Source organism: Thermobia domestica, unplaced genomic scaffold (assembly GCF_964235325.1).
Source record: "Thermobia domestica unplaced genomic scaffold, izTheDome1.hap1.1 HAP1_SCAFFOLD_1110, whole genome shotgun sequence".
Taxonomy (NCBI): domain Eukaryota; kingdom Metazoa; phylum Arthropoda; class Insecta; order Zygentoma; family Lepismatidae; genus Thermobia; species Thermobia domestica.
The window spans coordinates 9,556-22,670 of record NW_027656820.1 but is presented as its reverse complement, the minus strand read 5'-3'; the positions used below and the strand labels follow the sequence as shown (position 1 = coordinate 22,670).

The 13,115-nt window shown below is 33.2% G+C and overlaps 1 protein-coding gene across 1 annotated transcript in view; it reads right to left on the bottom strand.

The window, feature by feature from the left end:
* The window catches only part of CalpA (calpain A), a gene marked incomplete at its 3' end in the record, with an annotated part of 46,742 nt that extends 34,085 nt beyond the window's left edge, over positions 1–12,657 (bottom strand). Inside the window, 3 exon segments of the mRNA XM_081748066.1 lie at positions 1,554–1,671; positions 2,250–2,319; positions 12,409–12,657. Coding sequence (XP_081604192.1) covers positions 1,554–1,671; positions 2,250–2,319; positions 12,409–12,657 — 437 coding nt within the window.
* Between the last annotated feature and the right edge of the window lie 458 nt (positions 12,658–13,115).

Sequence of the window (13,115 nt, the reverse complement as noted above, 5' to 3'; positions counted from 1 at the left end):
ACATTTATTTTCACCCCATATTCTTCAAAGCCCTTTCTCAAGTTCTCTAACATTTTATTGATTCTCTTTTCAGATTCTGCAACAAGCGCCATATAGTCTGCAAATCTTGTACATCTAATCATTCTACCTCCTACCAAAATGTCGTCTTCATCAAGTAGGCTCTTTTTCACTATCTCTTCTAAATAGATTTTAAATAATGTTGGCGAGAGACAGCATCCTTGTCGAACTCCCCTTCCAATTGCACTTTCGTCTGTTAGTTCCTCCCCTATCCCAACACTTATTTGTTGGTTCATGTATAAGTTTCTTATGAGTCTTCCATCTTTCCATTCCAACCCAATCTTCTTTAGAACTCCCGACAACAATTCCCAATTCACGCGGTCAAAAGCCTTTTCTAGATCAATAAACACAACATACACCTCTTTCCCTTTTTCTATAAACCTTTCACTGATCACCCTTAATAATCCAATTGCATCTCTTGTGCCCTTACCTCTACTGTACCCGAACTGTTCCTCCTCAACTTTTTCGTTTGTTCAGTACAACCTTCTGTTCAGTATTCGGAGCAGAATTTTAGCTGCATGATATATGAGACTAATAGTTCTATAATTCTCATGTCTCTTTGAGTTTGATTTCTTAGCCATCGGTATCATGATAGTCTTCACGAAGTCTTTCGGCCACACACATATATTTCATTGCAAAATCGAAACAATTCTTTCTTGCCCTTGTCTCCTATATTTTTAATGAATTCGATTGGTATATTATCTACCCCTGTTGCCTTTCCATTCCTAATCTCAGATGTAGTCTTTTCAAACTCATTCCGAAGAACTCTAAAGCCTTTACCATCATCATCTACTTCATTTTCTACTTCAACATTTAGGCTACACGGTCTATCCCTACTCTCATATAATTCAACATATTCTTTCCACCTTCCTATGACCTCATTTCTCTCTGTGACTACCTTCCTATTATTATTTTCTACTGTCATCGTAATATCCCTCCCTCTGAAATTCCACAGATTTCATCTCCTTGTACATTTCCTCATATTAGCCAATTCTTTCTAATTCTTCTATGTCCTTGCATTTTCTTTTGTAAAACTCTTTCCTTGTTGTTTCCGTTCGTAACTCGTTGTTTAACTTTCTGTAGCCTACATCTTACCTAATCACCTAAAAATAGTAAATTTGTTAAAATTATTGACCTATCATATCTTATTTAAGTTTAGACTCTACGAAAAATATAAAATTAGACCCTCACCTACGTACAAAGCATTAAAACATGCAACTGTAATACTCAAACCTATTCTGCATTGATGACATCTTCACAATGTTATTGAACTTAATATATTTTGTTTGTATCAACTTTTTCACCCCAACCACTTTTCTTTATATTTTGCATATACAGTCAGAAACAATATTAAGCATAGGTTGGACCTATCATTTCTTATACCTCCAACCTATACATAATATTGTTTCTGACTGTACATACAAAAGCAACCTAATAGTAATGTATGTATGAATAATAATACGGTACGTAGCTTAGAAACACATGTGGGTACAAACCTAAAGTGAAAAATTCCAGCGTAGTCATCTTGAAAACTTTGATCATCTGGTACAACTTGGTAAAATAATTTCTTATCCAACGTCAGGTTAGCTACCGCTGCCAACAACCAGCAATCACCTGAATTAAAGTAAGTTCAAACAAATCAATTCAAGTGTATTACAGTTACTTCTTCTAAAAATCAACACCTACGATGATCCCCACAAATTGACATTATCACATAAAAAGCACTCATTAACTTTCTGGGAAGTTTAATATGAAAGTGTTAATAGCAAATTTATACTGAAAGCGTAATACATAATTTTTTCTTAGCTTTTATTGTCTTTTTCTTAGTTTTTATTGTCAGTGTTAATAGCAAATTTATACTGAAAGCGTAATGCATATTTTTTTAAAGCTTTTATTGTCTTTTTCTTAGTTTTTGTCAGTGTTAATAGCAGATTTATACTGAAGGCATAATGCATATTTTTTTCTTAGCTTTTATTGTCAGCAAGTTTCAGCAAAATCTACAATAACCAACTCGGAAAGGTCAGTTTGGAAATTTGTAATAGAATACATATTTATGCAAATTGTATACTGTAAGTTCAATTTAAACTGTTGGTTGCACAGAAACCGAACTTTTATGGAAAATATAGTTTTCAGAGTAATATTCCCTAAAAACTTGATAAATTCATTTAAAACAGGAAAGAAGTAGTACTTACCAAGTTCTCCCTGCTTAATATCAAACCTAGAAGCACCTTCTACGAAAAGACGAGGGTCAGGTGAGATTTCCTGTGGAATAAAAATATACGTATATTGGAAGCATTGCAGCATTTACACTACAATATAAGTACTCAAAAATTTGTTCTGCAAGGTAAAAGGATATTGCCAAACAACATAAGATTAAAACCATATTTTACTAAGCAACAATTAACCTTGAAAGGAAAGTATTCATTGTTACTTATTTTGATTCTTGAGAAGGGGAAACTGTTTGAATTCAAAGGTGGCTACAAAATTCCATAAGGAGGGAAGTCACCTCGGCAATGGGAGCGAAACAGGCTTTTCCCTCTCCTCCCCGCAAGCTTCTCCAAGCTTTGGAGCCTAATAGTGCGGAGGTTAAGTGGGCATTTCTATAAGAATGGTGCACTTCTTAAGGAAACAGAGAGAGAGAGAGAGAGAGAGAGAGAGAGAGAGAGAGAGAGAGAGAGAGAGAGAGAGAGAGAGAGAGAGAGAGAGAGAGAAAGAAAGAAAGAGAAAAGGTGAAGCTTTCAGAAATACTTGTTTACACATGGCAGAAGAAATCTAGAGGTAGGGCCCCAAGTTTTGGCAGTCATATTGGAAAATGACCGCCGTCTTGAAAAGTAGGGCCATTTTTCAGAATGTCCACTTTAAGTAGCCACTGCTTCAACACGATTCATCCGAATTTCATGATTAATATGTCATTCGCTTCAGAATAAAACAGGCTTTTAAATACAACATGACGAATGCCCGTATGAAGTACATGGAAAGGGAAATTGAGGAAATCGGGTTTTTTTCTTTTTTTTAAAAAAAAATCCTTTTTCGAAGTTTGAGTCCCCTAGAGCGGCCCCAGGTGATAGCACGTGACTAATGTACCCTGAAGTAATACAAAGGGGTTATGGTAATCTCTCTGCCTAATAACATTAGACTATCCTATATAATGACATGAGAAAAAAATCCTAACCCTGTTCGAAAGTAGAAAATTTACGCAAACAAGGAAAATTGCGGTCTAAAAATTTCTGGATAAACTTATATAAAATCTATATAGTCGTAAGTAATAGTGATTTCTTTTTTTGTATTTTACTCGCGTCATGCACTGGAATTTTAGTATGTACTTATTCAATTTGGATCGTTTCTAGAACAAATTAGTACTACTGAGATTCATTCAGTAGCGTACGCAGAAGTTCGTCAAGGCAGGGGGGATTCAAACTCTCAAACTCATAATTTCAGGTATTTGTTTATGTACACTCATGTCCAAAATTATCGTCGTATATCTATAACTGTCTTCTTGTAAGAATATAATTTGATAATGATTTTGCAGGGTACTTTTAATACTGATACTATGTGTATAATCGGGAAGTGTATATTTGTGGTAAATTTCATAGGAAAAGAATTATAAATACGAAAATTAGAATGAGTAAAACAAAATGGTACTAAATGGACAAAAAAAAGTTTTATTGTTCTTATTTACTGCTCTTTTGACATGAAATTTTCCACATACATGCCTTTATCGACTATACACATACTAACAGTGTAAGAAATACCGGGCGAATTTGTTAAATTATATTCCCACAACAACATATTTATCGACATGCGACAATTTTGGACATGAGTGTACTGGTAATTTTTTTTTTTTTTTTTTTTTTTAAGTAATAACTTGCTTAAGGGAACCCGAACACCACCTTGCGTACGTCACTAAATTTATTCGACCATTCATTTTTAGCATCAAGACGTAGATTCCTTAACGTGAAATCTGAATCAAATGTGCTCCTACCGGAAACTGAACACCGCAATTTCATGCCGAAAACGTGCAGTGACCAGATTTTATATTTAGTAAACTAAACTTTCTATATTATATATACACACCTGTACGTAACAACGAACAAAGAATGTGACACTTAACAAAAAGAGGACAATTTGCATTGTTTGCATTTCTCTGGACACCGGACGATATTCAGAGAAAAAGAATTTAAAAACGGGACGTCTGGTCACCGATCTACGAGGAACGCTAAAAGATTCGTGCAGTTACGCAAGTCTGCCGCGGACCGAATTTACTGAACCCCTTTAACTTTCCCCATCTTAAACATATTACATAGCAATTGCCCCAAATCCACGATAATTCTGACCTTCAGGTTAGTAAAAACAAAGAATTTAATGTTTATGTAGACTATTTCTTTGTTAAGTTTGAAATTTTACTATTTTCTACTTATTGGTGTTTTGTAGTTATTTATCTGAACTACAAATGTAGCATTTACATATTTGTCCGTGGCTTCGCATGCACGCTTTCACAGAAATCAGTTTAAAATGTACTTCAAGAATATCCATTAGTTCCTTAAATGCTTCATGAGAAATAAAAAAAAGCAAAAATAAGAAAATAAAGTTACACGCATGCATTAGGGTTAAATTCCGAAATCGTAAAGTGCAATCGGGAAGGATTTTTTTTCTTTTTTTTTTTTTTAAATTTTACACGTATCTGAGCATCGTAAAGTAATCAATCCCTCACTGAAAACCAACTGTCGCGTGCTCTCTTTAAACAATATGACCCATTCTCCTGTGAAAAGAACAAAAATTCCTTCCTTTAGTCCCTCCCTCCTGCCATGCAACAAGCAACAGAACTTAGACTGAGGCTCCACCCTATTCCCTTCTCTCCCGCGTGCAGCAAAAAGGTAGGAAAAGGTAAGTTTCTCACTCAGGAAAATTGTGTGATTACATTGTATGTAAGACCAGGCGTTTAAAGGTCTGTTCTGTAATAGCACGGTACGCTAGAAAGAGCGAAGCTAGAACATGTCAATAGAAGGTAATATCAAGCATTGTAATTTGCGGTACGTTGCGATATCTCTTATGGATATCAATCAGGATTGCAAATTCCATATTTAAAAAAAACATTTTTATTCCGTCCTTCCTCATTCATATACAATATTTTTTTTAAAAAAAATATTTTTCTTAGTACTGGGAAGGAACATGACTACATTATAGAGCCGCCCTTATTTGGATTAGAAATAGGATAGCATAGTACACGTATTTTTATAAAATTTAGTCCACTAAATATGGATTAGGATTCATAGAAATGACAGAGAGAAGGATGAATATAAGCGTTACACTTGACTCAGTATGCTCAATAGCTGAGTATAAGTTTGTAGAATGAACACTTGTAATTAGGTTTGGTAGTGCTGACTATATTAGTGTAATCAGCAATTCAGGTAATTAAGGAAAGTTTGTTACGTCAGACTATAAACAATTCTGAGTATTAGTTTCGTGTTTTATAATTATCCACATTATAATAAACTTACTTACATAACTTCGCAATACACAAATTTCGGTCTCGTATTTATGATTATAATAATTCTTGTATAATTGTGTGTTCACTTTCAGATTTTTTAAATTTTATTTTTATATTTTTATTTATTTATTTATTTATTTTATTTATTTTTACACGCTTCATGAGCAATTTGTTTCAATTTTATGAGCTTTAGCAGACGTTATTAGTTACTTTTTATGTCATCCGTTACTTTTAGTGAGAAAACTAATTCAGTTACCTTATTACTCTATATAATGTCCCATAAATAGTCAAATTGGTTAGTGGGGGCCGCGGTGGCTTAGTGGTAGAGCGTTCACCTCTGGTGCTTGCGGTCCTGGGTTCGATACCAGCTCCCGCCAAGTAAACTTTGTGGTGGACAAACACCGTGTGCGTGGGTTTCCTCGGGGTTCTCCCGTTACCTCCCACTTTCTTCATTCCACCATTTCATTCATTACTCATCATCACCTCAAAATTAATAAAACAGACACGGTATTTTTAACGCACTATATGCCATCTACTTAATACTTGAATACTGCTCACATCTAGAATGAAGATAACGAGAATGTTAAATTTTATATTCACCATCACAGTCTTGCACTAACTAGTCATAACTTCTGATTTCTCAAGAGAGAAATTTATCAACTAAATTTTCATTTTGCATGCTTTTCGAAGAATAAACAGAAAATATTTAAGATTTTAGTCCTTTGTTCTTCTGTATACGGTTTTCATTTCAGAGAAACAAGTTTATTCTTTCTTTCAAGTTTTCTAATTGACGAATGAACATCGTGAACTGGTGACAAATTCAAATATTCAATTTTGTACTGTTCATGAATAATTTCATAAAGTATTTTAATTTATTTGCTGAGAAAGCGAATAGAAACATTCAGAGCAATGGTGAATAATGATTTCAGAAGAGTTTCTCTGCTGAAGCGGAGATTTAATACACAGAATGAAAATAGGACCTATTGGTACTGCGAAAATACAGGTAATCACGTTTAGGACAATCTGAGATATGCTCCAGACGAGAAAGAATTTTCCCTCCGAGCCATCCCCTGAAATCACTGATTCAGAGTTATTTAAGAATAACTGTTAAAGTAGTTGAAACTTTTTCTTCTTTATCTCGATTTTTAAAAAATAAAACTACTACTACTGCTGCTAAAATACGAGATAAGTAAATAATTCGAAACCGTTGAAAACTTCTGTAACTTTCGCAAAATTAAAAAAAAAAAAAAGAAAAAAATCATGTTTTAGCTTGATCTCCGTTCCTAACATTAGTATTTAAGCTGGTCAGTGTTGAATTTTACAACAAAATGTTCCTGTTCCGACACCGATTAGAAGTATTGCACAAGATTTAGAATAAAAGTTATCTAGTACGAAGTATCTGATTTATACTTATATGAACATTATGTGGTAAATTAAGAAATACAGAAAAATTAAAACATACCCACATTTTCGACATGTTCTCATGACGTGCAATGTGCGTATTCCAGTGTTTTGGAAGTGCGTCGACACATTGTGAGAAAAATTTATTTCATTGTGACTATAGTCACTCATGCATGGCGGTTTTACCTGTCCATCGCTTCGGAATTTGGAAGTAGATCTACATACGAAACATGGATAACTATTGTTCCCTTTTTCATGCAGTGTTACAAAGTTACCTCATTTTCATTCGAGAAGAAAGTGAGCAGGACTACTTCTGCTCATAGTTGGGTGCGGAATATTTTTTTAGGTTTTGTAGTGAGCTAAGGTGTCATTCCTTGCTTGCTCTTTTTTTCTCAGACTAGTAATAGTGAACACAAACTATTTGCTGAGCAAAACAATATATTCACATTAAAAAAAAAAAAAAAACTACATACGTGTTACAGTTTCGTTAACTAACACTTTGGCTTCATCAGACATTATGAGATATAGGCATAGGCATTATCATTTTACCATCTCAAAAGATGGAAGGATATATTAGCATTTTGCTATTTCATCCAGGGAAAGCTTTGAGAAATGTATGTGAACAATTAGTTGAAGCTGAGATACGGGAGAAATGTACAGTCTTATATACAAACAACAGCTGAGACACCTTGCTTCTGATTGGCTCCTGGCAGAAGCCAATCCCCTTCAAGTATTCTGATTTATATATTCCTATACTGATTCTTTTTTCTGTTGTAAATTACACACAAACAAAACAAGAGTGATGATCTTAGCACAACTAATCTAAACTAACAATTAATTAACATAAATAATTAAATAATTATATAAATATATACAAATACACTGTACATTTCTCCTGTATCTCAGTGTCTAATGAAGCCAAAGTGTTAGTTGGCGAAGCTGTAACATGTATGTATTTTTTAATGTGAATATATTGTTTTGCTCAGCAAATGGTTTGTTTGTGTTTAAGTATATACAAAGCAAAGCTTTTACTTATGCAAAATATTATAGTAATAGTGGCTCACTTTTCCTATAACACTTCTGTCTAGAAATTAATCTTCGGCCTGAAAGTGACGCAAAAGTTCCTCATACATATCCACAGAGTCTTGTGAGGTCTCTCAATTTAGAACTTAATTTGTTGGGCATCTATCTTGGAGAAATTTTATTGAACCATAATACATCAATGGACAATAGTGTGTTCTAAACTAACATCCTATACGATGGTTATTAAAACTTAAGGTGTTGATTTTTAGGTCGTGTTTTAGATCTACATGAATATGTATGTAGAATAAAATAAATTAATTTACCTTGTACATAATTTTTAATTTCTTTTTCCCCGATATTTCCGTAACTATTCGCTGTTATCTTTGCTTATGAACGAAAAAAAAAATACTATATTCAACCTGGTTACATTTCTATTTTATCTTTGTTTTTTTCCAAAGCTTCTGGTTCATTGCCCTATTTCAATTTTCCTAGTAAGTAGAGCATCAAGTTTTTCTTATTTCAATACTAATAATTTACCTAATTGATAGGGGCAGGAGTTTTTCGCAATTTGAAATTTAACATTTTGCATTTGAAATTAAAAATTTCGTATTTTCTCGCATTTTGAGATACAAAATTTCTCATTTTATCGCTAAGTAAATTTGTAAGCTCTAATATACAAACTCTAATATAAATTATACAAACTCTAATATAGGCCCTATATAAGTAATAAACAATAATACTACTTAGGACAATGAAGTTATTCTTTATACACTAACTAAAAACAAATTACTTCTTTCTTCTTTTACAAGTCCAAAAACTTGGAATACACTAGCACAGTATCTTCACGATTGCCATCATAAAACACCATACATTGTATTAGCTATATACTAAAAACACATGTGTAAAAAATAGGAAAAACATACAGTACACTAGCGCAGTATCTTGTATATCTCGTCTGCAAATTATTATTCGGATGAAAAAAGAGCAGCATTTTGCTCGTTTCCACATTTTCTTCTTTCATTTACAGCCTTCTGTCATTACCAAACTGTATTTCGAAAACAAAAAAACAAAAAAAAAAAAAAAAAAAATCTGCATAATCAGTATTCGTTATTGGAAGTCATATTGCAGACAGGCTAATTACTGAAATTTAAATCATCTTCCCCTTTGGTTCTCTGGTGCAAGTAAAATAATCATACTGACATTGCCATCTTGACTGTGCATTACAACTTCCTCCAAACTCTTATGGAAATCAGCATATTAAGCTTCATACACTGCACTTTCCTTTGAAAATCCTGATATGTGAACAGAAAGCTTGCACAAAGACTTCATATCAGGATTTGAGAAGTACCCAAGAAATGACGGATCAAATAATTTTCCAAGGCTTTCGTACATTTCATTCAATTCCTTCTTTCCTCACGGTATGTAAGTTCAAAAGGGACTTCTCCCCGCATCTTTTAAACAATGTCACCATTTTCTTCCTACACTGAAGTGAAGATTTCTGCTGCTTTAACACGACGCTGAATGTTCCACATTCTACAACTACTAGCTATGAACTTGAAACGGAAGTTAGTAGTAATCAGAGTTTCTAGTTGCAAAAGGAAAACGCAGCTTGGAAAATTGTATTTTTTTTTTATTTCCGTATTTAACAACTGAAATTGACGTTTAAAAAAAAAAATCACTATTTGTCGCGTTTTGTGGTATATTTCGCTCAAAATGTCAGTTATCGTATATTGTCGTGACTACAAAATACCTATTTCCTTACTCAATCTGACGTAGTTCGTTGAAAAATAAACTCTCGGCTTTGTCGGAAAACTTTCGCTCGCAATTTCGCAACTTGCGAAAAACTCCTGCCCCTACTAATTGACAATACAGAGATAAAGAAAGGAATAGCGTTTAATTCGCACTTTTTCCTCTCATGGGGAATATTTGAAAATCCAATGGAGATATTTTAAAACAGAAGGGGCCATCAATGTGTGTCTAGTTGAAAAGCTCATAAATAAATTTTTCTCAGGAAGGGCGCAAAGTAAGCTCAACGAAAGTTTACTGGTAGGAAGGAATTGAACAGTTAACTACTTATGCAAATACGAAGAACTTCTTCCTTAAACGAGAACCTCTTTAATCTGATGATCTCAGAACTTTATCCACAATTATAAGGAATAAAAGTATCTGTTTCTTACAAGCAAGAACTTACTTGATTGTTTGCACTAGGTCTACAAAATCTAAAGTACATAGTAGGCTATCGAATAACGTTATCACTAATTCATTTCTCTTTAGGATGATGGACTATTACTTAAGTATAAACTAAAATAAACAATGACACTAATTGTTTGAGGAAAGTCCAACTTTCCATGTAAACAGTTTATCGGAATTTTGTTTTCCCATTCTTGTGTTAGTTTTGTTTACACAACGAAAGCACGTTCATTAAAACAAGAACACTTTGAATTTCAAGATAATCTTTTGTGCGAAGAGTCTTGGTCTAGATTTACCTATATCTTTAGATGACATCAGTGAGAAGAACTAAAACTGGCTTCTAAACATTTCTTAAAAGTAGGCTATATAAAACTGATGAACAAGAAGTAAATACATGGAGACATACAAATGTATGTTACAGTACCTATAGTACATTTGGAAATAAGGTAGTGAAAGAACGTAAACCGAATAAATTAGTTCCTTCATATTGTTCTTTACTTTGAAACAAGTTTAACACTCAATTACTACTCATAAATACGCTTCTCAAATGACCTACACGTGTAAAATATTTTGAATTACATGCGAAATTAAATACAACTGGTTTTGAGGATTCTGTTTCACTATTACCTTCTGTTTCAAATCGAGGTGTGATATCGCAGAAGATCGTTGGTATATTGCGAAATTAATATTGATAGGAAACAATCAAAGATGTCGTTTCTCAATGCATAACGACGTGTTGTTGATTGTGCTTATTAATATTCTTAAACATCGACCTCATCCAAGAGCGCCCATCAGGGGGGCAAGGTGCGGCGCTTGCCCCCCCCCCCCCAAGAGGAAATTCTACTTGGGAATATCGAAAACTCAATAGAATTTTTACATTAGTTACAGTAAAATTCGAAACTATATTTGAAACATCGCTTGTACTCCCCCCCTTGGAAACCACAACATGGGCGTCCTTGACCTCATCTTTAGTTTTTAAGCATTGATTCATATAGAGAAATGTTTTCTTTTTACCTTTAAATAGCTGGATATTTTAAGGTTTTGATTGCGTTTCTTTTAAAGGTTTTACAATATTTTTCCTATATTGTCATTTAATGTAAATCTGTAAAAATTGAATTGATATAAAAGTAATACTACACGAACCATTTATGATTTATTTAGAATTCATTCATTCATTTTTCGTCTTTATAATCATACAGATTGCACGATTACGTGCGTATGAACAAGACTCGTCAAAGGTACAAAGATATAAAACGTACCGATTGAATTCAATTACGTATACATCTATGATATAAAAGCAAGTGCAGAAAAATATGTTTTCAATACTATCAAGAGGAAAACTCATTCACACATTTAAAAATTCATTCACGAAATAAAAACAGTGTTGCAACAGATGTTCTCATTAACTCTTGAATTCTGCTTTTTGTTCTGTCCTTTGGATATATTGAGAAAGTTCATTATATAATATGGTGCCCATAAACATTGAATTCCTTTCGTATAACTCTGTGCAATGCTGTTTGCTGGGGATTTTATCTTTACGCCTGGTATCATTTTTTTCGGGTTGATGTGTGTCAAGTAAGTCAATGTTGTTTTTAACAAAGAGCAACATTCGAAATATGTAAAGTGAGGGTAAAGGCAATATTTTAAGTTCCTTAAATATTGGTCTACACGTGTCGTTTATTTTGGCCCCTGCTATAGTTCTTAAAACCCTTTTTCTTAAATCACAAACATATTACTTTTTCGGAAATTTCCCCAGAATATTTTGCCATATGTAAGTTGACTGAAAGTGCCCGAAATATAAGTTACGAATTTTGTCTACTTGTAACACATGTTTGACTGATTTTTATGCATAGAACATTTTATTGAGCTTTTGGGTCAGTTAGTTTTTATCAAAACGCAATTCTTAAAATAAGCTCTTTTGCAAGGAAGTTTACATTCACATCATATTGCCCATGAAGCGTGCATATAAATACTTGAAATATTGATATGAAGTCCAGATCAAATAAATCTATCCACCTCTGTACTTGATCTTTCGATTTTGTATAAATACGAAGAAATCGAATTAGTATGTCCCTGTGAGCTATAAGTTCGTATTTATTTGTAGTTGCAATCTGTTATGGTTACAGTAGCCTCCAAGCATGAACTGAAGAATATAAGATTTGTGTAGTGTGTTCTTTGAGAATACTGTAATAACACCTTTTTACGGGAAGAATTTCTTTCCAAGTTTATTAGATTTTATGGTTACTTACGTGTGGCCTCCTCCATTCGAATGGTCTTGGAGGACTTCTGCTGAAAAATATCGAAGAATCCTCGGCTGGAAATTCAGGGTCTTCGAAAAGTTCTCCTCGTTCCTGACATTCGCTCCGTAATTTGTAGAAATCCTGTAAGGCCCCTCTTGCTCGAAGTCCAGAGCCTTTTTCACCAAGCTGTGGAAGAGAAAAAACATCACTTGATACTTCCAAATTTGCAGTTAGTATCGGGCGAGAATGTATGGTCATAAAAGTATGAATATTGAAAGAACTTATCCTGGCATGATTTTTAAATTCCAGGAAATTAAATTTCGAAGCAAAACTATCATACTCTCCAATTTTTCATTCTTACCAACGCAAAGAATTTAGTAAGAACTAAAAAAAAAAAAAACTATGATTTTTTTAATGTGTTATTTATAGCTGAAAAATAAGTCATGATCTATGAGATGTAAAATTCTTTTAACTACTGTCTATTATAGTACTGTATTTTCCACATTCTAGGACGCTATATTCACATTTTCCCCCTTACCTTCTGTCTAATTTTTAAGTTATAATGGTGTAAATTTTACTTTGAAGACTAAATGCAAAGTATTGAAAAATAATTCACTCCAGGTTTTTAATTAAAAATGCACGCAGAAATAAAATAGAGATTTTTTTTTGGTTATTTAAAAGAGAACGGTTTGTTCTGTAAGATAATGTTTGGTTTT